The 27760-nt window shown below is 41.9% G+C and overlaps 1 protein-coding gene across 7 annotated transcripts in view; it reads left to right on the forward strand.

The window, feature by feature from the left end:
- Positions 1 to 27760, forward strand: part of ARMC9 (armadillo repeat containing 9) — a 147457-nt gene that overhangs the window by 13486 nt on the left and 106211 nt on the right. For 5 of the 7 annotated variants that reach the window (XM_038574163.1, XM_038574168.1, XM_038574170.1 and 2 more), the window contains 7 exons: positions 37 to 207; positions 1791 to 1946; positions 6962 to 7057; positions 8859 to 8951; positions 10694 to 10718; positions 16608 to 16765; positions 20674 to 20772. In XM_038574163.1, coding sequence (XP_038430091.1) covers positions 37 to 207; positions 1791 to 1946; positions 6962 to 7057; positions 8859 to 8951; positions 10694 to 10718; positions 16608 to 16765; positions 20674 to 20772 — 798 coding nt within the window. The remainder of the gene's footprint in view (positions 1 to 36; positions 208 to 1790; positions 1947 to 6961; positions 7058 to 8858; positions 8952 to 10693; positions 10719 to 16607; positions 16766 to 20673; positions 20773 to 27760) is intronic. The other 2 variants (XM_038574166.1, XM_038574167.1) reach the window with 2 other exon arrangements.

Genomic DNA, 27760 nt, shown 5'->3' on the forward strand with positions numbered 1-27760 from the left:
TTATGACTGGGGCTCAGGCTGATATCTTCTCCACAGAAGAACCTCGTTACTGCATTTGACAATGGAGACCAGAAGGTGTTCTTCAGTTTGTGGGAGGAGCACGTTCCCAGTTCCATCCGAGATCATGACTCCCTTGCCCAGAAGTTGGAATTCTATCTTCATATCCATTTTGCCATCTATCTTCTGAAACACTCCATAGGGAGACCTGTAGGTTCCCTTTGTGATTTGGGTGGGTCTGAGTGGTGTGTTCAAGGGAAATGTTAGCTTTGTTTTGTAAATGAGCATTAATTTAGTTTTGTGGCCATTTTATCATATTGTATCCAAGGAGTAGACGTCTTGTGTTCTGTGCATGATTTTCTGTCTCATTCCCAGAAATTTATTTTCTCATTTATATGGAAAGTTAATAATTTCTGTACTGAAAACTATATGGTTTTCCTCAATGCCTCAAATTTTTGAAAACCCAGCAAAATAGTTTCCTTATTTGGCAACTTAACATAAATACATGTACATGTATTAACATAAATACATGTCTAAGAGAACACCCACTGAGACCACATATTAGTCTGTTAGAAGAGAAATGTAGGCTTAAGCTGTGGAGATGTGCCTGTTTGTGAAGGTCTGTCTGACGGTGGGCTGAACGTAGCCTCTGCAGTCCTTCCACAGAGGTGCAGCAGGCACGGCTGAGAGCACCTGCTGCTGTGGCCGCTGAGCCTCCAGGAGCAGAGCAAATGAGAGAAGGGAACAGGGCCATGTTGACATTTGACCACGTACATTTCTTTAGTGGCTTCTACTGGCATTAGCTACTGCCCCCAAGCACCTGTTTTCACTTAGTAAGATGTTGGGGGGTGGTGCCTCAGAATAGGTCAGTGGTGGACAGAGCAGCTTCACAGTATGTCATGGTAGCCATTCCTGTTCTTCAAGACAGCGGTCATGAGGAGTGAGATCATGGGGGATTTTCACTTTATTTATTTCTGTTTTCTAATTATTTTATTTTGATGTAAGATTAAAAAAAGTCAATGAACATCATGTATTTTTTAAGCCTGGTGTCCAGAAGAAGGCTTCACATTGTAGACGGGGTGAGCTGTGTTGATTAGAAGAGCATACATACACAGGGTGCCCATATCTGGTGCAGCCAGGTAGTCAGGGAGGGAGAGTGCCTGATTCCAGGCTGAGCAGCTCAAGTCCTCCGACCTCACTGAGGCACAGGAGGCAATCAAAACCTGAGGGGTTGAGTGGCCTCAGATCACACGTGGAACCAGTGAAGCCTGCAAGATCAGTCCTTAGTTAGCTTTGCAAAGGAAAGGAGGAATGCTATGGAAGCTTCTGTTTCAAAAAACTATAAAGGTCCACCTGTTCACCCATAGACACTTCTCCTGAGGGAGTCCTGGGAATGCAGGCTTATGTTCATGACCTGTGCCAAGTGGAAACAATGCACATGTCTAGTACTGGGGGAATTGGTTTAGTGAATTGTGATAGACCCACAAGGTGAGATTTTGTCCTGCCAGTAGAAATGATGTTTATGAAGAATTTTAAGGACATGAGGCCATGCCAATTATAAAGTAAAAGGACACAGATCGAACAATTTATCTAGTTCTCTGAAATTCCTGACAAAATTTGGGGTGAAATCAGGGGCAGTGTTAGAATGACTGGAGATAGCGTGCTTGCTCAGCCAGGTGGGGAGGATACCAGGCACGTGGTTGGAACTGAAGGAGCCTCGGAGAGAGGGTGGATAGACAGGGGACTGGGCATCCAGCAGGAGACCCCAAGTGAGCATCTTTCCTTCTTTGCAGGACAAAGAGGACCTGGATGAGAGGATTTCTTATTTCAGAACCTACCTGGAGACCAAAGGGGCAGCGTTGAGCCAGACTACGGAGTTTCTTCCTTTCTATGCTCTGCCTTTTGTTCCCAATCCCATGGTACACCCCTCATTTAAAGAGCTCTTCCAGGTGAGTGATGGCCTCTGAATCTTGGATCGGACCCTGGGCGGCATTGCGGTTTCACCTTGTCAATGCTAGTCGTTTCTGAATGATGCTGTGAAAAAAATGAAAAATTGCTTCTGTTTTCAGATAATTTTCTTTGACTAACTTTGCTTGTGCCATAAAATATGATTTTTTGGGGTTGTATTAAGACTTGTTAATCCAGACTAATGTAACTATTTTTAAATGTCCTTACTTCTTAAAACCATTCCATGCATACTTTTTCATTATCGAAAGGATAATTTTTATTCAGTTTCATTGAAAATTGGTAGCCTGGGGGAACCTGGGTGGCTCAGTTGGTTATAGGCATCTACCTTTGGCACAGGTCATGATCTTGGGGTCCTAGGATCAAGCCTACGTTGGGTTCCCTGATCAGCAGGAAGCATTGCTTCTCCCTCTGCCTCCCACTCATGTGCGCGCTCTCTCTCTCTCTCTCTCTCTCTCAAATAAATAAATAAATAAATAGATAAATAAATAAATAAAATCTTAAAAACAAAAAAAGGGAAGAAAATTGGTAGCCTGAAAAAAAACTAGATTATTTTACAGACTTGCTGGCCATGCACATTTTATTTTGTATTCAGAATCTCACTTGGCATATGTCTGATGATCTGGTTGTGTACTATTATTACTTCCTTCAGACTGCTTGCCTGGAGCTCCTTTAATTGTTACATTTCACCATCATTGACATTTCAGCATACTATTTGTTATCAGTGTTTATCCATTCTGGTAATTTTTGTGGACTTAATAAAATTAAGATGTCCCCTGAGAAGTTTATGAAAATGTGTTTAAGAGACTGAAATAATTGTGATGCAGTGGCTTTTTCTAAAGAAAGATCTCACACTGTTTCCAAGCATGTTTGGAGAGTACTCCTGTGCCACTGAACAACAGATGCACTTATCTTTCCAGACCCGGTATATCTCCGTCCCCTATTCCGTTATAATTTAGTCAAACACCTGTCAGCACTCCTGAATAGTAGCCACTAAATTGAAGTCCAGGGAGTTGGCTGATTTCATCACAGCAGGTTTGTTGTAGATTAGCCTAAGTTGAATTCTTTTTTTTTTTTTTTTGAAGATTTTATTTATTTATTCATGAGAGACACAGAGAGAGAGAGGCAGAGACACAGGCAGAAGGAGAAGCAGGCTCCATGCAGGGAGCCTGACGTGAGACTCAATCCTGGGTCTCCAGGATCACGCCCTGGGCCAAAGGCAGACGCTCAACTGCTGAACCACCCAGGCGTCCCGCCTAAGTTGAATTCTATGCTTGATTTTTTTTGCCCATCCAAATTTAGTTTTGCTCCCTTCCTCTCTGAGAAGGTTGAAAATACATCATGGTTAAGGAAGGCGGTGAAACTTGAAAAGAAATGTTGGATTTTCTCATCGCGATGGCTTCTGTTTATGAAGATGATGGCACAGCAGTGTGGCTGCAGCTGAGGTCAGGCGGGGTGCAGGTGCCAGGGACGGTCCGACCCAGGTTGCAGCAGGCAACTCGCCTGCTCTGGCTTGGCATTCCAAGTCTGCAGAGCTCAGTACTCATGGGGAGTCCTTTTATTCCATTTTTTCCCCTTTTTGCTACTCTACATTATGTCCTTTCAGTGGACATGATAGATACTTGAGTATGTGTGCAAAATAAGATCTAAAGTTCGTGTCTTCCTCCTCTTCCTGACCATCACAAGGACCATAGAATGCATTCACCTCCTTCATCCCCTTCCCAGCTCACCTGCTGTTCTTGTCAAGTATTCAGTTATATACTTTAACCCCACATGTTACAGATTCTTACTATTTTATGCAATCTGTGTATGTATGGATTTACTCTTCTATGTACCTATAACTGTGCTTGCTGTTCTATCTTGCATTAAGGACCTTCCATCTGTAATCATTTTCTCCTCTGCTTCACATACATCCTTTAGAGCCTCCTGTAGCTGAAGATCTCTTCTTTCTGTCCTCACCCGTCTGAAATGTGTCTGTCGCTTTCTCAGACGGGTCCAAAGTGATAGATTTATACCCATTTTCTTTCTTTCTTTCTTTCTTTCTTTCTTTCTTTCTTTCTTTCTTTCTTTTCTGTTTCTTTCTCTTTCCTTCTTTTTAAAGATTTATTTATTTATTTTGCGAGAGCGATCGAGCATACATGCATGTGTGGGAAGGGGCAGAGGACAGGGAGAGAGAGAGCATCTCAAGGAGACTCCATGCTGAGCTCGGACCCCACAATATGGGCTGGATCTCACAACCCTGAGATCCTGACCTGAGCTGAAACCAAGTTTTGGATGCTCAACCGACTGAGCTGTCCAGGCGTCCCAGACAGCTATTTTGTTTTATGACATTGAAGGTGATGTTATCACCTTACTCCCATTGTTGTTGTTGGAGGTCAGCCATGAGTCTAATCACCGTTCCCATGTAGGTGATCTGTCTTGTTTCTCTGACCTTTGAGGTTGTGTCATTTCACTCTGGTGTGTCTAGGGATAGATTTCTTTTCTTTCCTTTTCTTTTTAAAAAATATTTGATTTATTTATTCATGAGCGACACAGAGAGGCAGAGACATAGACAGAGGGAGAAGCAGCTCCCTGCAGGGAGCCTGATAAGGACTCCATCCAGGACCCGGGGATCACAACCTGAGTCAAAGGCAGACGTTCAACCACTGAGCCACCCAGGTGCCCCTAGATTTCTGTTTTTACTAGAGATTTGTTGGGCTTCTGACTGTGACTTCTTGTGTCTTTCAACAACTCTGGAAGATTCTGTTTTCTCTTCATATATTGCCTCTCCCCCATCCTCTTTATTATCTTTTTATAAATGTCTGATTAAATCTACATTTAATCTACATATCTGATTAAATCTACATTAGATTTGTTTCTTCTATTTTGTCCATTTTTTTTAATTTAAAAAATTTGTGATAAAATAAAATTTACCATCTTAACCGTCATGAACTATACAGTTCGGTAGAGTCAGGAATGTTCACAGTGTTGTGCCCTCCATGTCTCTTGCCATCCTGTATTTTCCATCTTGTGATCTCTGCCTCAGCTGTATTCTGAGTGATTTATTCATACTTATTTTCTAGTTCTCAAGTTCACCTGTCAAACTATGTCTAATCTGTTCTTTAATCTCCTCATTGAATTTATAATTTCATTTATTAGCTTTTGTTGAGGGAAGTTCTTTTTGTTTTTTCATTCAAATTTACTGGGTCAGGGGGATCCCTGGGTGGCTCAGTGGTTTAGCGCTGCCTTCGGCCCAGGGCATGATCCTGGAGACCCGGGATCGAGTCCCATGTTGGGCTCCCTGCATGGAGCCTGCTTTTCCCTCTGCCTGTGTCTCTGCCTCTCTCTCTCTCTCTCTGTGTCCCTCATGAATAAAGAAATAAAATCTTTAAAAAAAAACAAAACAAAAACAAATTTACTGGGTCATTTTTATAGTCTCTTATTCTTTGCTCATATTTTCAAGCCTCTTTTAAAATTTCTTTACCATATTAAACATTTGTGTTATATTCTTTATCTATTAATTTTAATATCAGGGCCTTTGTAGATTTGATCCTGCTGTGTTTTACTTCTGCTGGTTCTCATTCACGGTGCCTTATATCTTTTTTTTTAATTTGTTACTTTGAGTTTTGACAATGAGTTTATTTTACTTGGGACCTGTGAGAGTTTTTTGAGGCCCGAGTGGAGTTTGATTCTTTCAGAGAAGATCCTCATTTGCATCTCTCTAGGGCATTACCAGCCCACGATAATTTTAAATTAAGTATCTTTGCTCAAGGCTTTGGGAAGCACACAGATAGTGTCAGTTTCAGTTACAGTCTTTAATGGGACTAGTTTGGGTTATGAAGTTTTTTTTTTTTAAGATTTTATTTATTTATTCATGAGACAGAGAGAGAGAGAGAGAGGCAGAGACACAGGCAAAGGGAGAAGCAGGCTCCATGCAGGGAGCCCGATGTGGGACTCGATCTCAGGACTCCAGTATCACGCCCTGGACTGAAGGCAGGTGCTAAATACCCTGAGCCAGCCTGGGATCCCCGGGTTATGAAGTTTTAAATGAGATTTTTCCTCTCCTCTACCTAATGTTAAGGTCAAGACAGGTCAATATCCTTGCTGTCACCTTCTAGGCAGTGAATTGGTTTGTCTTTGACTTTTTCCTGATAGTATAGCCCTTAGGGCTCCCAGTTCTGTGCTAAGGTCCCCTATTAGACTGTTCACTGTGAGTAGATCCTGTTGCTTTCTGTCGTCTGCACCACAACAACTCTTAGAGCTTAGGAGGTGTGCGGTCTTCTAGTCTCCAACTTGTCCTTAGAGGAAAAACTGTCATTTTTAGTCTCTGCTTTTCCTTTCTTGGGGATGTGTTTTAAAAGATGGTTAACTTATCCAGCTTTTTTAGTTGTTTTCATTGCTCTTTCAGGTTATCTTTTCTGCTGAGGTGTCAGGAAAGGAAATTTCTTTGTAGAGATAGTAATGAGCTCTTTTCAGCAAAGTGTTTGTCAGTGAATATCTTCTTGCAGAAATGTTTAGATACTTCTGTAGTTGGTTACTTCCAGAAAAACTTTTGGGTGCTTAGGTGCCAAGGACCAAGCCAAGCTTAATTAGTGAAAATTGAAAGAAGGAATTCTCGTGGGTTCTGCAAGAGAGAGAGAGGAGGCAGGGGAGTCAAGCATGGAGCTCTCCCCTTCCTCCACAAGAATACCCTGTTTTTGTTTTTTTTTTTCATTTTAAAAAGATTTTATTTATTCATGAGAAACACAGAGAGAGAGGCAGAGACATAGGCAGAGGGAGAAGCAGGCTAATACAGGACTCAATCCCAGGACCCTGGGACTTGACCTTAGCCAAAGACAGATGCCTAACCACTACATTTTTGATGATTATGAACTTAACAAAAGTTTCCAGATACCAACTCAATACACAAAAATGATTATATTCTGTATAGCAGCACCATTTACTAAATGTTATCGCTGTGTATACATACATATATACCACATAACAAGAATACCCTGCTTTTATTCATTTCATCTATTAGGGTTCTGGGCAAGGTTTTGCTGTTGGAAAAACAAGTCAGACAATCACTCATGGAAAGTCCATGTTCCACAAGTGGAGAGACTATGATATAAAGAGGGTGAGTGACTTCATGCAGGCAGTACAGCAGGACCAGCCCAGTGCTTCCCCTATCCCATGGGATCTGGGCAGTCATGTGTCTTTCAGACTTGGGAAATGTTCTTGTTCTAAAGCTGAAAGCACAGAAAAATAAGAGCAGTTAAGAAAAATATAAGGGATTCATTGCCCAGAGAGGTTTTATCGCAGTCTTATTCTTGTTATTAGCAGAACATCATAAGGTAAACAGTTAAATTGAAAAATAAATACTTGCTGGTTATACAAAATAGTAATCAGCAACAGCAATTTAACTGGAAGTCTACATGTCCCAAATATTTTGGTTTGTTTTTTAAGATGTCTTCCTTTATATTGGCCAATATAGTAGTCCTTCCCTGCAATTTTTTTTTTTAATATGGCTGAGCGTAGAATACTTGAGCTGTAGTGTTTCCCAGGGCTGCTGTTAACAAAAGGCCACAGACCGGGTGGCTTAAATAAGAGGAACTTACTGTCTCGTTTAGCTCATGAGCCCAGAGGTCTGAAATCAAGGTGTTGGCAGGGCCATGCTTCCTGCCAAGCCTCTAGGGGAGGATCCTTCCTTGCCTCTTCTGGCTTCTGGTAGCCTCAGGTGTACCTTGGCTTGTGGCAGCATCACTCTAATTCCCCGTCTTTACAGGCCCACCTTCTCTCTGTGTCTGTGTCTAAATTTTGTTTCTTGTAAGGACACCAGTCATGTTGGTTAAGGATCCGTCTTTCTCCAGTATGACCTCATCTTAACTAATTACATCTATAGCAACCCTGTTCCGATGACCTCACATTTCAAGGAGGCTAGGACTTAAGCATATCTTTTTAGGGGACACAATTCAACCCATAACACACACATTATAACTAAAGCTGTCATGCCATGTCAGGGAATTACACAATCTTTTAAAAATATTAGACAGTATTTTTTCCAAAAGCCAGATGATGCACTGGATAGAATGGGTGGAGTGGGAGGTGTGGATAAGGACACAGAACTGGGGAGGGGAATCAGGGAAGGACAGGGGAAGGATGGGGGCCTGTTGGGGTGGGGCAGGACCTAAGAGGTAAGTAGGCAGGAATATTAGAGATCTTGCTGATCTTGCTGATCTTGAGAAACTGCTTGGTTTGGGTGGTAGATATTTTTATATGAAGTCTGTGAGGAAAATTGTCCTGTGAAAGATAATTGCTTGTTACTTTTTTTTTTTTTTTTTTTTTTTTTACTACTTAAGTCTTATTTTTTCCTTTCAATAAGCATTATTTGAGATAAGTAATGTTTTATTAAGGGACAAATCAAACTGAAAGTATATCATAATTCTTGATATGATGGAGTTTTTAAAGCAGATAACAGCTTCTGTCTTTTTTTTTTTCTTATCTAGATGAGGATTATGGAAATGAGTCTTTCTCTTTGGGAAACTTTCAGTAACTTAGTGATAACTATGTATGCCTGCCAGTACCATGTATGCTTCAACGCTGCTGAATTCTTTTTGGCATTCAACCTAATAAGGTTATTTGTTATGCTTGTGTTTAAATCACATGAAATATTCAAATCATGTACAAGATTCTTTTTTCCTTGTTTATGAAAGAACTCTGTTCTTTCCTCCTGCTGTGGTTATTTGAATCTTTTATAAATGAATTGGTCAGATGTCCTAAAACCTATTTTTCACAGCATCACACCACAGGCAAGGCATCTTGCTTTTGATTTCAATAACTGTGTTAGATAGGGTTATTTAAACCAAAGACCACAATTTGACAATGCTGTTGGCATTTAATGATCTAGAGCTTTTATTACTTTTCTTTTTTTATTTCAGGATTCTTGGACTCCAGAATTAAAGTTGAAGTTGGAAAAGTTTTTGGCTTTAATTTTTAAAGCTAGTAACACGCCAAAGCTTTTAACATTATACGTATCCTTTTGAAGCAGATGGAGACCACCTGTGGTGCTGGAGTAGCACCCTGGCTTGGGCTGCCTCATGGATAGAGGATGATTGTTAGTGTTGCCTTCATATTGATGAGATAAATTAAGCATTAATAGGAGGGTGTGTCAAGGTCCAAAAAGAGAATTCCAGGTAGAGGGGACAGGTCATGCAAAAGGACTGAGACAGCATATTTGGGAATTCAATATTGCTGGAACAGAAGAATAGAGAGAGTCAGAGACTAGGCAAGGCCTGGACAAAAAGGTTTGCGTGAGGTCTTGTAAGTCAGGAGCAGCCTGTGACACATTTTAAGCATTTTAAGCACATTTTAAGCACATTTTAAGCACATTTTAAGCATTTTAATACCGTGCTCTTTACATTAAAAAAAAAATCACTCCTTTTTATTTGTGATTTTAAAATTGATCATATTCCTCATAGAAAATTTGGAAAGCATAGAAATGCACTTTCTGTGTATGTATACATACATATACCCAAAAGTATGTAATGTTTAAACAGATACCTGTACATTGTGTATTTTTTAATATTTTTTATCAAATGGAGGGAGCATTTCCCATACCATTAAATATGCTTCAAAAACAATTTTTTGAACTCAAAAGTTTAAACATAGAGTTACCATATGACCCAGGATTCCACTCCTAGCTATATACCAAGGGAACTGGAGCCATATGTCCACACAACAGCATTATTTCAAAACATCCAGAAAGTGAAAACAACCCAAATGTCCACCAAGGGATGAATGGAGAGATAGGATGCAGCATATCCATAAAATAGGATATTACTTGGGCATGTAAAGGAATGAAGTCCTAACACATGCTGCAACGTGGACGAATGTTGAAGATGTCATGCTGAGTGAAAGAAGCCAGACATGACAGGCTGCTTATGATATCATTTTATTTGAATGAAAGGTCTAGAATGGGTAAATCAGTAGAGACTAATCAGTGGATTAGTTGTTGCCTAGGCCCAGGGAGGGTAGGGAAAATGAGGATGACTCCTAATGGGTATAGAGTTTCTTTTTTGGGGTGATAAGAATGTTCTAGAATCGATTGTAGTGATGGTTGCACAACTCTGAATATACTGAAAACCACTGAAATATAAGATTGAGATGAGTGAGTTATATGTGAATTATATCTCAGTAAGACTGTTACCAAAAAAAAAAAAAAATTAAGAAAACCCAAATCAACCAAGTTAAGTATTTTGCCTTTAGTCATGTGGCCAGATGTGTAGGAGCTGAGATTTAAACTCAGGCAGTCTGGCTCTAGAGTCTATGGTCTTAGCTACTGTGCTTTGTTGTCACCATTCCAACCTCAATTTCCTTAGGATAGAGCTTTAAAATTGAGGTGACAATTCACTTCAATGAATACCTTCAATGAAAGGTATGAGTTCAGTTTGCATTTTTAGTAGAACATTTGGCAGCAGTGGAGAAGGTCTTTGGAAGGGGGTCAGGAGGCCACATAGAGGCCTGTTGAAATAGTGTAAGAGTTGCACACATGCCGGAGTAATTGAGCTGGAGAGGAGAGGATTCACTTGAGAGTGAACCATCCAACTACTGAGAAGTCAGTAATAGTCTCAGCTCTTGATAGCAACATTAAGAAGAGGCTTTTATTGCCCTGAGAAGTCTCTTTTGTACCTTTCTCAGATTGGTCCCACAATGTGAGGGACCCTGAGGGCTTTATCCTCAATGCCTGTTTTCCTCAACTTCTTTCTCATCCCAGAAGGAGAATGGACAAAGTAACAAAGGTAAATCATCCAGATTAACATTTTTTTTTTATTTAAAAAAAGGATTTATTTATTTCAGTGGGACTAGGAGGAGGAGGAGAGAGCAAGCAGGTGGGAAGGACCGAAGGAGAGGGAGAGAGAGAAAATCTCCAAGCAGATTCCGACGAGCTAAGCACGGAGCTTGATGTGGGGCTCAATCTCATAGACCCTGAGATCACAACCTGAGCCGAAACCAAGAGTCAGTCATTTAACTGACTACGCCACCCAGGCACCCCTAGATTAACATTTTTTTTTTAAAGATTTTATTTATTTCTTCATGAGAGACAGAGAGAGAGAGGCAGAGACACAGGCAGAGACAGAAGCAGGCTCCATGCTGGGAACCTGACGTGGGACTCGATCGCTGGTCTCCAGGATCACGCCCTGGGCTGAAGGCGGCACTAAACCGCCAAGCCACCCAGGTTGCCCTAAATTAACATTTTTTATTTATTTATTTTTTATTTATTTATTTTTTAAAAGGTCTTATTTGTTTATTCATGAGAGACATGGGGAGAGAGGCAGAGACACAGGCAGAGGGAGAAGCAGGCTCCACCCAGGGAGCCCGATGTGGGACTCAATCCCAGGACCCCGGGATCATGCCCTGAGCCAAAGGCAGATGCTCAACCGCTGAGCCACTCAGGCATCCCTAGATTAACATTTTTTAAAGAACAATTTTGCCAACTCAAGTTTTGAGTAGTGAGATAGAAACAGAGATGGAGGGGATGCCTGGGTGGCTCAGTGGTTTAGCACCTGCCTTCGGCCCAGGGCGTGATCCTAGAGTCCTGGGATCGAGTCTCACGTTGGGCTCCCTGCATGGAGCCTGCTTCTCCCTCTGCCTGTGTCTCTGCCTCTCTCTCTCTCTGTGTCTCTCATGAATAAATAAATAAAATCTTTAAAAAAAAAGAAAAAGAAAAAGAAACGGAGAGAATTGGTGCACTTGGTGAACGAAGGCTCTAAAAGTCTAAATTTTTTTTTCAAAAATTAAAAACCAGAATAAGTATTTATGAAGCACTTTGCAATCAGATTTGTGACTCCTTGAGGCCCACCCTGCAGAAGGGCTGGCGTTAGCTTCGTCTTGCAGATCAGGTAACCAGCCTGTGGAGCGATGATGGGAATCGAAACCATGTCCCAAGGGGATGTAACTGCAGCAGCACAGCCAGGGGACACCGTCAGGGTGGGTGGGGCAAGAAGCATTTTAGTATCTTTCACTTTTACCCTGCATTAGTCTAGGGCGGTCTAATTTCCGTAGCAATTTGGAGCACCCATCTTAGAAGCATTTCTGTTTTTTTGCATTCAAAGCAGGAATTCCAACATTAAGTTTTTAGAATAAAATTATGGTTTTCCATTATTAACCATTTTCTACCAGAACTGTTCATTTTTCAGTCAGGTGAGAAAAACTTTAGTTACTGTCAAGTCAATTGTGATTCTTTGTCTGAGTTTTGGCTTTGATGCTCTATTATGAAACCTCTGAAGCGTTAGCCTTCTGTAGATTCTGGTGGCGTAATCCTCAGTCCCCAGCAGGTGGAGTTTTATCACATGAAACAGCACAGTTGCCCTTCCCACGGCAGGGTAATGTTAGAGAGGATCTCAAAAGTTCCTGCCATTGTTTTTCTGTTTTTTTTGTTGTTGTTGTTGTTTTTAAGATTTCTTTATTTATTCATGAGAGACACAGAGAGAGAGAGGCAGAGACACAGGCAGAGGGAGAAGCAGGCTCCATGCAGGGAACCCGAGGAGGGACTCCGGGATCACACCCTGGGCCAAAGGCAGGCGCTAAACCGCTGAGCCACCCAGGGATCCCCTGTTTTTTGGGGTGTTGTTTTTTTTTTTAAGAGAGTTAAAGTTTTGTAAAGAATGGAAACGTTAGTAAATTCTTTAGCTCTTTGCTTTCCAGGATGTTGACAGAGGAGCGATGCTTTAGATTTGACATGCAAGGACAGAGGCAATAGCTTCAGATGCAGAAAGTCTGAATGTTTCTGCCTTGTATAACCTTGCATTTCCCCAACCCAGCAGTTCTAAGTGTGTGAATGGCTCTGCCGGCTGTCCCACCCCCGTAGCTCAGAGGGACCGGCCCCACTGAGCCTTCATGGGGAAGCATCAGTCCTTGCCTGAACGTGGAGGAGCTGGGCTATAGGTGTGGTTTCATGGGGTCCACGTGGAATGCTCCAAGGGTCACCAGGCTATAGCCTTGGAGCTTGCTGAGGCTGCTCTGCCCCCACTATAGTTATGTCTGAGGATAAGTCTGAGCAGATTTCTTCAGCTCCTCAAGTATAATTCTTGGGCCTTGGCTGGGGTAGGTCCTGTGCCAGTGTTCTCATATTCAGAACAGTGGCAATTTTTTTTTCAAAGCAATTTATTTATCCATTTTGAGAGAGAAAGATCACAGCAGGGGGAAGGATAGAGGCAGAGGGAGAGAATCCTCAAGCAGACCCTGCACTGAGCACCGAGCCCAACATGGGGCTTAATCCCAGCCCCCTGAGATCATGACCTGAGCTGAAACCAAGAGTCATTGCTTGCCCGACTGAGCCACCCAGGCACTCCAGAATTCCCCAATGGGAATTCATAAACTGTGCTAGGCATTTGGGTCCTGCACTGCAACTCCTGGAAATGCACCTTTGTGCCACTATTTCTATTTCTTTTACAACCTAGTCTAGTGTCTCAGCTCAGTGGCATAAAGCAACAATGTCCATTTATTATTCTTGCCATCATCTTGCATGGTGTGGGGATCATGTGCTCATGTTCTCCCTCGGTGTCTCGTGGAGGCACATGGAGCCTGGTGGAGCCATCTTCGAGGCTTCCTTGCCCACCTGCACAAGTCTGGTGGCCAGTGCTGAGGCCCTTGACAGGAACACTTATGTGGCCTGGGCTTCCTCATGGCCTGGTGGCTGGGTTCCAAGGGTGAATGTCCCCACATAGAGCCAGTGGAAGCTGTGTCACCTTTCCTAAGCCAGCCTCTTAAGTAACTCACTGTCATTTTTGCTACATTCTCTTCATTAGAAGCTATTCCTAAGGCCAACTTACATTCAAAGGAAGGAGAGTGACCTTCTACCTCTTGATAGGAAGGAGTGTCAAAGACGTGGCAGTCATTTTAAAACCACTATCCCACCCGCATCCTTTGAGTCTCAGAAAATCACCTTAGTTTTTGACTGAATCTGTGTAGTCCCTGTTCAGATTCGCTTTTTGATCTTGGTGCTGGCAGAGAGAAAGTGGTGGAAACCTCCCTGATTCCTGAGTCTCAGCCAGTCCTTGTCACCCCAACATACCCTGCGGCTTTTAAGGATAACTTTCTGCTAGGATCCAGTCATGTCTCTGAGAAGTGGCCCAACTTTACAGATAAAATAAATCTAGGAGGGGTAGTACAAAGGGAAGAGCCTGTGTTTTTTTATGTATCTTTCCTTTGGATTTCACCAAGGAGACCAAGGAGACCGCTGTGTTTGAGCCTTCTTTAGGTTTGATTTTAATTGAGTTTTCTGAGGAAGCCAAGCAGAATGTCTGTGGAACTGAGGCTGGCAGGCACAGCGTGTGTCTGTGGCTGAATAAACACCCCTCCCCCCCAGCAATGCAGAATTGCCATGGAGACCAGAGATTAGCACCGGGGGGCACACTGGTACCAAAGGCTTGGGCCCAGGCCCCTCCCCATGCTCTCTCAAATAAATAAATAAAATCTTTTAAAAATATAAGGAAAGAAAGGTTGAGCTCTTGCACAGCAAGGGATTTTGGCTCAGTTGTCCTTGTCTCATAAAATGTTTGAGAAGGAAAGAAGAGTCAAAATCCTTTTTAACGCTCAGAAATAAAGTTGAGATCTTGGAGCTGAGACCCCAAAAGATTCCAGTAATGGTCAAGTCCTGTTTGTAGCCAGCTAAGGTGTTTACAAGGTGATGTGTCTTTATACAGCAGGCTGTTCTGCTAAATGGTGTATTTGAACTGGTGGCAAGTATTCCACCCCAACTGCCCACTTCTCTCCTTCCTGTGGCTGCTGGCAATGAGGCCTCTTTTCCCTCAGGTGTACCATACTTTGAAATTGTCATAAATTCCAATTCTGGGTTCCTGAGGCCGAGGTGCCACCAGTAGTCCCTTACATTTAGTTAATTGTACAGTGAGTTTCTGAGGGGATATGTTCCTTGGTGCAGTCTCCTTTCAAGAGGGACTACTTTGGTGACTTTTATATTGATGATTTCTGAGGTCATTTGCCCCAGTTAATGGGTTTCGGTACTTCATGCATCATCTGGCACTCGATACACATTGAGAAAGTCCATACAGATGCTCTTTAATATTCATTACCACAAAATGAAATTATGAACCATCCTGTAGAATTTTCATCATTGGAAGTTCTAGTTAGGTAATTTAGAGTTTTGTACATATAAAAAGCTTTAATATTTAGCATGGGGAGCACCCTATGGGGCTCAGTGGTTAAGCTTCTGCCTTTGGCTCAGGTCATGATCCCAGGGTTCTGGGATCGAGTCCTGCATTGTGACCTCCCTGCTTCTTCCTCTGCCTATGCCTCTGCCTGTTTCTCTGTGGCTCTCATGGATAATAAATAAATAAAATCTTAAAAAAAATAATATTTAACATAGGAATATGGTAGTGACTCCTTCTCTCTAATGGTATTTAAGAAAAAATTCAATAAATGATTTCCAGAGATGTTCTCCAAAGCTTTAAGTACTGGATATAAGTTCATGCCAGAAGAGTTTTTATTTTTTTATTTTTATTTTTTTAAGATTATTTATTTATTCATGAGAGACACACAGAGAGAGAGGCAGAGACACAGGCAGAGGGAGAAGCAGGCTCCATGCAGGGAGCCCGATGTGGGACTCGAGCCTGGGACTCCAGGATCACGCTCTGGGCTGAAGGCGGTGCCAAACCGCTGAGCCACCCGAGCTGCCCCCATGCCAGAAGAGTTTTTAAAGTTAACTTTCAATACTGAAATTTGAAGGATGCTAACCAATAATTTTAGTTCATTATAATGTGATATTTGGGGTCTTAATAATTAAAATATTTTACTTTTCTACACATAATCATGAAACAGGTTTTTAAATCTAATTTGTGCATGATCTTCACGAGGAACTGTCCTGCAGGTACTTACAGTTCCCCAGATAACTTCACACGGCAAAAAAAACGAACAAAACAAAACAAAAAAAAAAAACAAAAAACAAAAAAAACAGGAAAAGATGCAGGTGTGGTTCATCCAGTCTGTGGGCTGACTGTAGAAACACTGAGTTTGTTTGTTGTACATAGAACAAACTGAAAGAAATTGTGTGGAGCTCAGTCAAGAAAATAGATTGTGTGAGGAAAACCAATGATGGTTCAGTTGAACAACCAGAGACAAGAAATTGAAAATCAGTGGTCATTAAGCACTTGGTAATTAAATGTGTCAAGTTCAAAAAGGGTGTTGCCTGTGTTCTCCTCTAGGATTTTGATTGATTCTTATCTCACATTTAGATCTTTCATCCATTTTGAGTTTATCTTTGTGTATGGTGCAAGAGAGTGGTCTAGTTTCATTCTTCTGCATGTGGCTGTCCAATTTTCCCAGCACCATTTATTACACGAGACTCCTAATTCTGGGAAACGAACGAGGGGTAGTGAAAGGGGAGGTGGGGGGGATGGGGTGACTGGGTGACAGGCACTGAGGGAGGCACTTGATAGGATGAGCACTGGGTGTTATGCTATATGTTGGCAAATCAAGCTTCTATATATATATTTAAAAAATTAAATGTGTCAAGAAATAGCAGCCAAGTGTTAAACACAAATAATGTCAAGCTCATCGTCATAGCAAAATCTTCTGAAAGGAGACAATGATCCTTGCTTGGGAAGAACATCATTATTTTTTTATGGGGTTTTCTTACTGTTGTTTTGTTTTAATATAAATTGTCTTCCTAGAAACGTCACAGCAGCTCCACCAGCAGCTGGTAGAAGCTGAGCGAAGGTCAATGACATACCTGAAGCGGTACAATAAGATCCAGGCGGACTACCACAATCTCATTGGGGTCACAGCAGAGCTGGTGGATTCTCTGGAGGCCACAGTCAGTGGCAAGATGGTAAGGAAGATTCCCCAGTTGCCCGTGTGTCTGGAGCTAAAGAAGTGTTAAGAGCATGGGGTGTGTTGATAATGGGATTCCTGGCTGCTCACAGCCAGTGACACCTGCCCCTGTACTTCACAAAGCCTAGTGCAGAAAGAAGACCACACTGACATTCCACCCCAGTTATGGTGCTGCTTACAGTATTTTATCCATTTTTCCTCACATACTATTGACCACATCTTTATTTCTCTACCTTATTCTTAACATTAGCGAAGAATAAATTGTCTGGCAACAGGAAAAAATAATATGGAGTGGCATAAAAATGAGGGGGAAATAAGCTACTGGTATAAAGGAAGTTACAGATTTTCACATATTGATACAACTACTCTTCTGAACTCTTAATCTGATAGATTCTTTTGATTGATTCTCCTGTATTCTAGATTGGCAGTCATAATATCCTCAAATAATGATATTTTTGTTTTGTTTCATTATTTATAATGACTTTTCTTTTTTTCTTAGCATACTGGCTAAGACTGTGGAACATTGTTGAAAAATATGGTCATGGGCCTCCTTGACTTATTCCTGACTTTAATGAGAATGACTCTAGTGTTTCACTTACTAAAAAATTAGAAATTATAATAAAATTTCTCTGTGGAAATATACATTTTCTTTAAAAATGGAATAATTATAGGTTGACATGCAATTCTAAGGAATAATGCAAAGAGTCTTTGCACACCTTGCACAGTTTCCCCGAATAGTAACATTTTGCATAACTATATAGTACAATATCACACAACCAGAACATTGACATTGACCCAGTCTATTGATCTTATTCTGATTTCTCCAGTTCTTTACTCATGTACATATATTAAGTTCTGTATTATATTATCACAAATGAGAGGTAGTGTATTTAAAATTGTTTTTAGTGGGGTTCCTAGCTGGCTCAGGGGGGTAGAGTATGTGACTCTTGATCTCAGGGTCGTGGGTTTGAGCCTCATGTTTGGCATAGACATCACTTAAATAAAATAATTTTTTAAATGACTTAAAATATGATTATGAAATAATATGTATTATAGAAAATTTTAGAAATAGAGAACTATGCAAAAATAAAATTACCTGTAATTGTGTTACCTAGTAATAACACTTGTTAACATTCTGTGTTTTTTTCAGTGCTTGAATATACCTGTTTTACAAAAATTGACTCTATTTCACCCAAAATTTTCTAATTTTTTTTTTTTAAGATTTTGTTTATTTATTCATGAGAGACAGAGAGAGAGACACACACACACAGGCAGAGGGAGAAGCAGGCTCCTCTCAGGGAGCCTGATACAGGACTCGATCCCAGGAGTCCAGAATCACAACCTGAGCCGAAGACACTCAGCCACTGAGCCACCCAGGTGCCCCTAACTGGCTTATTTTTAATGTAAAAAAATACATATTTGTGATAACAAATTAGAACAAGTCTGAGTAATGTATAGTGAAGAGCAAAAGCCCCTTCCCGTACAGTTTGTTAGTGTCTCTTCTTTAATAGCATTCAAGATTAACTTTTCTTGCATATTATTTCCAAAAATTTCTATGCATATGCATGTGTCTGCATGCAGCTTACATATACTTGGGATCCTATGACCCACTATTCTTCTGAAACTTGCTATTTTACTCTCAGTATATCTTGGAAATCTTTCCACATGACCATACTACCTTCGTTCTTTTCTAGGCTTATACATTATGCCATTCTAAGGGTGAACCATAATTTTTTAGATCTCTGATGGTGAACATTTAGATTTTTTGTTTGCTAGAACAAAAAAAATGTTGCAATGAACATTCTTGTATATAGTGTATACCTTTGAAAACAAGTAAGGTAAGATCCTAAGAGTGGACTTGCTAGGTCAGAGGTTATAGGCATTAACATTTTGATAGATGTTGACAAATCATTTCTCCCAAGATTTCAAAATTGTTTACCCAAACCCCCCAGGAGTTTACCCATATCAAGGTGTTTATTTCTCCACACACTTGCCAACATCAGACACTATTATATTTTGAACTCATTATACTTTGAACCCTTTCCTGGCTTGGTAAGTAAAACTTGGTGTTCTAAATGTTTCAATTTGCATTTCTTTAATTATGTATGAGGCTGAATATGTTTTCATGTTTGTTGGCCATTTATATTTTGCTTTTTAGTCTACTGATTATGTGTGTCCTTTCCTCATTCACCTGTTTTAAGCAAGAAAGTGACACAATCAAATATGCTTGTTAAAGATATGGTTCTGGTAGCAGTTCCAGAAGTCAAAGGAGGAAACAGTTTGAGGAGTAAGAGGTTGATGTAGAGTCTCAGAAGCCACAGAAAACTTTAAAATGCTAGAACTGAACAGTGTCCAATGATTTTTGACATTGAGATCAGTGGTGGTGGCCTTTGCCATGGGAACTATGGAGTGATGCAGCTGGAAGCCTAACTGTAGCAGGTAGAGAGATCCAGGAGAGGTGAGACAGCAAATGGAGGCAGTTCTCTCAAGGACTTTGGCTGTGACAGAAGAATCCTGAGTGGGTGGTCGAAAGATGAGGACCTAGGGTAGAGGAAGGGGAAGGTGCTTTTTTAATACGAACTATAATTGTGTTTTTATGTTATAGACAATGAAAAGATGTAAAGAAAGGTTAAAAATACAGGATGAGAAAGGAATGTTTACATTTTGATACTATCACAATTCAGAGGAAGAGGATGCAGAATCATGTGGGAAGTGCAGCCCTGAGATGGGGCACTTACTTGTCTGAGTCACTTCACATAGAGCTGAGTGTCAAGGGATGAGCACAGACATCTGCCATGGATGCATAGCCTTTCACATGTCTGAAGCAGACCAGAAATTTCCAGTGGGTTGATGGAGTCCTCCAAGGAGAGGAGATGGTGCATCTCTTTCTAACTTATGAATCAGTTGAGTAGTCTTCACATGGAGACAACTGAGTAAGGATGTGGAGAGGGGCCCGTTATATGACCACGTGGGAGTTCACCACATGGAATCATGAGGCTGAGGAAAGGGAGGTTCTCCTCCAGCAATCAGGCATAGAAAAAAAAAAAAAGGTTGGGTGGGTGAAGAATGGTTAATAGTTACCTCCAGAGATTGATGTATGGAAAAGGATGGGACTGGAGAGAGGTTGGGGCACTTGTAAAATTTAAATGTTCATTCTTTGTATAAAAAGAAAAGATGTAAAATGAAAAGACAACATTCAGAGACTACCACCTGAGATGCTATATACCAGTCCTGAGTTGCAGTTGCTTAACAAGAGGGTGAGAAGGCACTAAAAAAAGGCAAGAATTGAACAGCTTTGGTGGGCACAGCAATGCAGCCTCACGCTGGCAGGCATGCAATAAAAAATGCCTCCATCATTCATTCCGTAATGAGCTGGCCTGTGCCAGGCATATGTGTGATCTCATTCACTCTGTCACTGTGAACCACAGAGGCAGACATTGTTCATTTCATTCAGCAGGTCAGAAGGCAAGGGGCAAAGCTGTTGGTTTTCTTGAGTCTAGGGCTTGAGGTTAGATTTTCAGATTTTAAGCCCACTATTCTTTCCACCACACATTGGCTACCCAATTGACTTTATTGCTTGAATTCACACATACACATGCACACATACACACACACACACACACAACACAAATGGTTTAAAATCAGTTTATTTTATATGACTGGGAGTATATCTAGTGGAATTACATAATTTAAAACATGATTCCCCACTATCATACCTGCAGTAATGTTAGCAGTTTTTTTTCTGTCAGACTCAGTGCTTTAGCTCCCAAAGGTCCTATGTTAAAGCAAAATTCCATCTGCATACCTCCCAGAAAAACTGCTGAGAGCTCTGATAATTTCTGGGGCCCTAATGTCACAGGGGGCATTTTGTGCCTTGCACCAGCCATCCTCGTGTCCTCTTTGCAGATCACCCCGGAGTACCTCCAGAGCGTGTGTGTCCGCCTCTTCAGTGATCAGATGCGACAGAGCCTGGCGCACAGTGTGGACTTCACGAGACCTGGGACGGTGAGGCTCTGTGCCCTAGGGCTGGGGCTGCCCCCCAAATTTAAAAGTAGCCTAACTAAAAAAAATAAAAGAGCATGGGCAAATAATGTTCAGGAGTCTGCATTTCAGCTGGCTTCAGAAGTCTGTAAAGTCCCAGAAGGAAAAGAAAGCTGTTTTTGAACAGTGAGCAGCTGGGAGCTGGCGTCCTGGGGGTGGTGGGAGAGAGGTGCCAGTTGGAGCTGTTTGGTGCCAAGAACTGGTAACAATTAGCAAATCAGTAGGAAAGGAAGGAAACTTCATTCTCTTCTTTAAAATAACTGCCATATTGGAAGCTGTACAGTCAAAGGCAGGTGCTCTCTTTTTTCTTTTTTTAACTTTTTACTCAGAATAATTGCAAACTTACAAAGAAATCGTAAAAATAGCACAAAGGACACTTGTATACCCTTAATCCAGATTCAGTGACTATTGGCATTTTACTCATGTGTTTACTTTCTCTACACACACACAGACACACACATACACACACACATACACGTCTGTTTTCTGAGCCATTTGAGAATAAATTACATATGTTATGGCCTTTTACTCCCATGTAGAGTTCACTTCTTAATAGGAGTGTTCTCTTATGTAACCATACAGTGATCAACTTCAGTAAGTTTAATATCTTTATGATACTCTTATCTAATCTGGGCATTTTCCAATTTGTCAGTTGAGCCATGTCCTTTATAGTTGTTCCGTCATTTAAGAAAACAGAGCATTTCTCTGTTTGTCTTTCTTACGTTCTCGTGATTAGATTCAGGGTTTGCATCCCAGGGCAAAATATTATGTAGGTGACACTGCGTCCTTCTAAGGATAGCTCATCCAAAGGGATGTGGTGTTGAGTTGGGGTTCTTTTTTTTTTTTAAGATTTTATTTATTTGTTCATGAAAGACACACAGAGAGAGGCAGAGACATAGGCAGAGGGAGAAGCAGACTCCGTATGGGGGAGCCCGATGCAGGACTTGATGACTTGATCCCAGGACCCCGGGATCATGCCCTGAGCTGAAAGCAGACAGCCATTGAGCCACCCTGGTGCCCCTGGGTTGGGGTTCTTAACCAGGGGAGCAAATACACCAGTGTCTCCTAAGGACATTTTCAAAGTTCTTGAACCCATGTCCCTGGAGCTCACCCCAATGTACCACCTGGGCGACAGGCTAAATGGTAGAGCCAAGCATATTCAGCTCAGAAGGAAGCACCAGGGGATCCTGAGGTAACCCCATAGGTCAGAGCCATGGCTTTGATTAAGGGGGAGGGTCTGCACATTAATATTAGGATCTTCATCAACAGAGGCCTTTTTTAATATTCAAAAATTTATACCCTACTTCATTCTCAAGTAGGTTTGAAGCAGCTTATGAGAAAACACAAAATATGAGATAAAAATAGAAAATGGAAAGAACAAAATTGTGGTTAGAACTCATAGAAACAGAAAGTAGAGTGTTGGTTCGCTGGGGCTGGGAGGTGGGGGAAGTGGAGATGTTGGTGAAAGGGTGTAATTTCTGATTATAAGATAAATAAGTTCTGGGGATCTAAGGCATAGCGTGGTGGCTAATGTTAACAATATTATATACTTGAAGGTTACTCAGATCTTAAATGCTCTCACCTATCCCCCAAAGGAACTGTGAGGTGATGGACGTGTTAACTAACCTTATTAGGCGATGATCATTTCACAATATATACGTGTGTTAATGCAGCACTTCATACACCTTAAATGTACACAGTGTCCTGTGTCAAGTACATCTCAATAATGCTGGGGAGAGGGGAAGAAATTGTAGTTAAAGGAAAATGAAGGTAGGACAATACAAGGAAGCCATGGCTAAGCTAGTACCAAACATGCATGTCAGAGCTGCTGTACGTACACCTACAGAAGGAGGCAGGGACCCGGTTCTGATCTTCATCACAGCCTATGCTACAGGGACAAGTGAGCAGGTGCATGAATTGCTTCCAGGGAAAGAGAGATGGTTACATAATGTTTATTATCTAAGTTTTGCTGCATCTGTCTGAAACATCATGCTACACACACAGCCTAGGAAGCACTGCAGTGAGGTAAATGCCCCGGTGCCCACCACACATTCCCACAGACCATTCCTGGGCCACGGACACTCTCTCTGGGCCCTTTAGACTTCCAGTTTCTTTTGTGGATCTTCACAGAAAGGACATAGCAATGTGACGGAAAGCAAATGTCCTTGACCCTATCACCCAGCTGCTCGCAGAAGCATTATAGAGCTGTTGGTGGTGGTGGCCTTGCCGCACATGGACACGTGGATAATAAAAGCTGTAGGGTCTGTGCTTTAGAATGTGGCCACCGTAGTTTTAGCGTGCAGAAATCTTAGGGAATCAGCTATTTTGAAATGTCAGGAAAGCACACAGAGACATCTGAGTTTCAGAAAATTAACTTCCTCATGGGCCCTCCAGGATGAGGGGCTTCAAGCCACATCCCTGAGGACTGGCTGAGTTGATCCTCTGTGTACACTGTACCTTTAGCTAGAAGTCTGTTAAGGAGTGTTTACCAAAAATGATGGCTTTCTAGCAGTAATTAGCGTTGCTGGATCTATGTCTAATAGGACACTCCCTTCCTTCCTTCCACTTATTTATTAGTTCAGCAAATACTTAGTGTTTTCTAAGGTCTGTATTATAAAACCCCATCCTATATTGCATATATAAGCATCCTTATATTTCCACTTTCTATTGGCAGAGTGATGCATCCAGCTTATTTACAATGGATATGTTAATAAGGAGCAGTTTAAAAGGGAGGGGGGCATAACATATCTGGTATTTTGTCCCATTAGACATTAATGTTTTTTGTTAAGAGGCTAGTGCTACCATCTTTCCCTATTATGGTGGCATTAAGGTACATATTCTAGGCCTTAGAAACCAGAGGAGAGAGGATGAGCTCTGTTTATCTTAGTTCCTAACCATTTTTTTTTTCTTGTGAGTCACTGACTTAGGAACAGGCAATAAAAGCTGCATTAGTCCCATAGATTTCTCTGCAAGATGATAAAAAGTGGATATGAGTCACTGTAACACCCTTGTAAAACTATAACAGAACGTAGTTGATTGGGCATGCCTACGGTCAATGTATGACATTGGATTTATGATGTGTGAAGAGGAAATTAGGGTATAATTTAGTTGGGATATCTAGTGGTTGAACAGTAGGATTTAGGATTATTTATTTATTTATTTATTTATTTATTTATTTATTTATTTATTTATATTTAGGATTTAGAAGGAGAGGAGGGCCGCTTTCCTATTTGCGAGGGGTTTAAAGTCAATGCTAGGTCCAAACAGAACGCCATCAGTTTCAAGATAAAAAAATGGGCATAGACCAGTTTCCTTTTCAGTGTGATCCTTTGATCAGGAACTTTCTATTTAGTTGACCTTGAGTGTTTCCATTCATTGTACCCTATAAAGGACCTGGGCCGGGCCCATCAAAATGCTGCTGGTATCCATAAAGTTTTTATGTTTGATACTGGTTTTTAAAACTGGCTGATAAGAAGAATCTGGCCTTCTGCACCCTCACTGTTGAAAGTTCAGAAGAACTCAGTTAAATAACACACTTCTGAGTTCTGAGCCTGAGTTCTGAGTCAATTGAAAAATAGGACAAAAGAATAAAGGAAAAAGGAGCTGACAATATTGCCATCAACTCTGTTGAAACTTATATTGAGGTATGGATTTCATTTGTAGACAAGTGGGTTTCCTACATTTAAATCCTGGAATTAAAGAAATGTGGCCACCCAGTCACAGCCAGCTCTGGCCAAACCCCTCCCCTGACCAGCACCACTAGCAGCCAGGGACAAAGGGCTGCATGCAGGACTGATTCTGCTCCCTGGGAGCACTCGTTCCCTCCCAGGAAACAGGGAGCAGGGCTATGTGTGTCCAGATCTCTCCCAAACCTACAAATTCAGGAATTTACTATCTGGAGCAGGGGAATTATGCTGGTACAGGGCCCTGCAGAAGAAATGCCATGAGTGGGGCCTAGTTCATTCCCAGGTAACTATGTCCAAAACTCCACTCCCCTTAGCAGAGCTGATGGTCAAATTTGGATGTTCCCAGAAGGATTAATGGTGATGGGATTGATTTTTTTGAAAAGAGAATTCTTTCAGGTAGCCTCTTACAGTTTGATTGCCTGTTGCCACCCTAACCCCTGGTTTGTCATTCTTTAGTCCTTACCAACTCAAGTTCCAAACCATGGGATTTAGTATCTACTGGGATACAAGATAAATCTGATTTTATATTATTGGCAATCTGATAATTGTAAGAAGAGAGGCTTCTCCCTCAGGGCAGAAGAGATGGGGATTTTTTTGTTTTCTAAGATTGTACAAGTAATACACAAATATTTTCTCACTGGAAAATATGTAAGAGATTAGTGGTAAACACAAATCCCTTCTCTCCCTCACATTTACCCCATCTCCTCTCCCTCCAAAGGTAACCCTGTTGACTATTTCACATTCATCCCTCCAGACTTTAAAGATCAGGTAGAATTAAGGTTTTTATTATACACATCACCCTGCAACTGTCTCTTTGAACTTAGTACATTTTAAAGAGTTTTCTGTGTCCTTCTGGATTTATTCATATTTTCCTTATCTTTTAGAATTTTTTTAAAGATTTTATTTATTTATTCATGAGAGACACAGGCAGAGGGAGAAGCAGGCTCTGTGCAGGGAGTCCGACGTGGGACTCCATCCCGGGTCCCCAGGATCACACTCTGGGCCGAAGGCGGCGCTAAACCACTGAGCCATCAGGCTGCCCTATCTTTTAGAATTTTAAGTTAAGAGCAGTATGGTACATTTAACCATTCCTCTAGCAAACCTTTAGGTTGCTTTTCAGTATTTTGCTATTTCTAATAATCATGCAGCACACATATTTGTATGCTACAGATAGCATGTGAAAGCACCATGGTCTGTCTGTCTTCTTAGCTCTCTGTTTGTACTGGGCAAGCACAATGCAGAGAAACCCCAGGAAAGGAGAGCCTGATGGAGGAGAGTGACCATTTTTACCCATGGAGAGCGTCCATCCTAGGGCAGGAGTGGGGAGGAGGCAGGCTGACTGTGATACAAAGTCCAGTGCTGGGACACCTGGGTGGCTCAGTGGTTGAGCATCTGCTTTTGGCTCAGGTCATGATCCCGGAGTCCTGGGATCGAGTCCTGCTTCGGGCTCACCACAGGGAGCCTGCTTCTTGCTCTGCCTGTGTCTCTGCCTGTCTCTCTATGTCTCTCAAGAAAAAAATTAATAAATAAAACCTTAAAAACAAAAAAACAGAGTCCAGTGCTGACTCTAAAAGTGGAAACCCAAACATAGCTCCTTAGGTGATTCCCAAGTCCCACCTAGTGGGACCTGTGGTTTGGGGGTTCATTGGCTGGGGAAGTTTCCATTTAAATGCATCCTTATTTGGGAAAATTATCCATTTGGGAATTAACTCTTTTCAGCAACTCCCAAGTAGACCCCATTGGGAATAAGTTAAAATACTGCCAGGTGTGATTGTATTATATACATTTAAGGCTCAGAACATGTGAACCTTAGAAAGCATTTACTTCAAAATCAGCCATCTTTCTTAGCAGTAAAAACCTGCAGTGGGCTGGGGCTGATGGTGGCAGCCCTTTCTCGGGATGGCTTCATGCAGTTGCTCAAGAGACTACTGCCGTGGCATTGTTCTGCTAAGGAGGATTCTTCCTAGAGCTTGCTGTTGTGTGGACCATGGCTCTGGGTTGAAGTTCAATGCCTTCAGTCCTTACATTGTCCATTATGTCACTTTCTTAAGTCTCGGCAAGAGGCCTGCTCTTTGTCTGCCTTGCCACTACATCTCAAGGCAGCCTTTTTGGGCCTCGTGCTCTATGTACTGAGGAGGAGTTGCACACCTAGCTTGTCTCTCCCTGTTACGCCTGCTACCCCCGCACCCATCATATACCTGAACTTACACTGAGATTTGAGGCTTGACTACCTTTGATCTCAACCAGTTGGTGAGACCATGACTGGCAGAGAGTGACTGTACCATTAGTTCAGATTTCTCTGCTGACTTCCAGACCCAGACTTATAAGCCTTCTCCCTGTGAATGTCTGATACGCACATCATTTCTATGTCCCAAAACAGGCTACTCTCCTCCTCCAAACAGGTGGTCTCCCATCCTGTACTTCCTGTCTTGGTGAATGATCCTCCAGAGAACACCTGCAAGTCATTTGAGCCTCTTCCCTCTTTGGGGCCCTACATTCAGGCAGCCCTAGGGATCTGAGTGGCTTCCTCCCTCTTGCCCCACGTCTTTGTTCCTTTGTGTTTGTTCAGGCTCTTCCTCTTTCTGTCCTGGCTAAAGCAACATTTTCTAATTGATCTCGGTCTCAAAGCTCTTACCTGTCTGATTTTTCATGCACATGGGAGCAGTGGTGACTTTTCTGGTTGGGTCATGTTCATTTATGCCCTCGAGTTTGGGGAGGGATGGAGGTACATACAGGCATCGGCTACATTACTGTCTTGCTTAATACCTGTCATTACTCTAGGTCTGGAGTACTCAGCTTGAAGTCCACAGCCTTTTGTGATCTAATGCCCATCTGTCTCTCTACGCTCAGCTCTGGTCACAGAAAGCCCAGGAGGCCTCAGCACTTCCCCAGGTGGCCATGTTGTTGTGTACCTTGCCAAGCCCCAGGCTCTCACGTGCCCACAGGCTACAGGGTGGAGGCAGGGCCACGAGTGGTGCCCTTGGTGGCCCAGGAAGCCCGAGAAGCACATTCAGGAACTCGGTATTCCCCCTCCACTTAACTTAGCTTCAGTTCCAAATGCCATGTGCACAGGGTTCTATTTCCGCCCTCCCCTCCTGCATTTACCCCGGCAGTCTGCTATGCAACTACCCCTCCCTGTTACAGACTTGGCTGTAGCAACGTCCCTTCTCTACGTGGTGGGGCTGTTCCTCTGATTCCCAGTTGCTGTGGCCTCTTCTGTCCCATGGCTAAGGCACATTTCCTCCCACTGTGGTTATTTAACCTCT

Source organism: Canis lupus, chromosome 25 (assembly GCF_011100685.1).
Source record: "Canis lupus familiaris isolate Mischka breed German Shepherd chromosome 25, alternate assembly UU_Cfam_GSD_1.0, whole genome shotgun sequence".
NCBI classification, from domain to species: domain Eukaryota; kingdom Metazoa; phylum Chordata; class Mammalia; order Carnivora; family Canidae; genus Canis; species Canis lupus.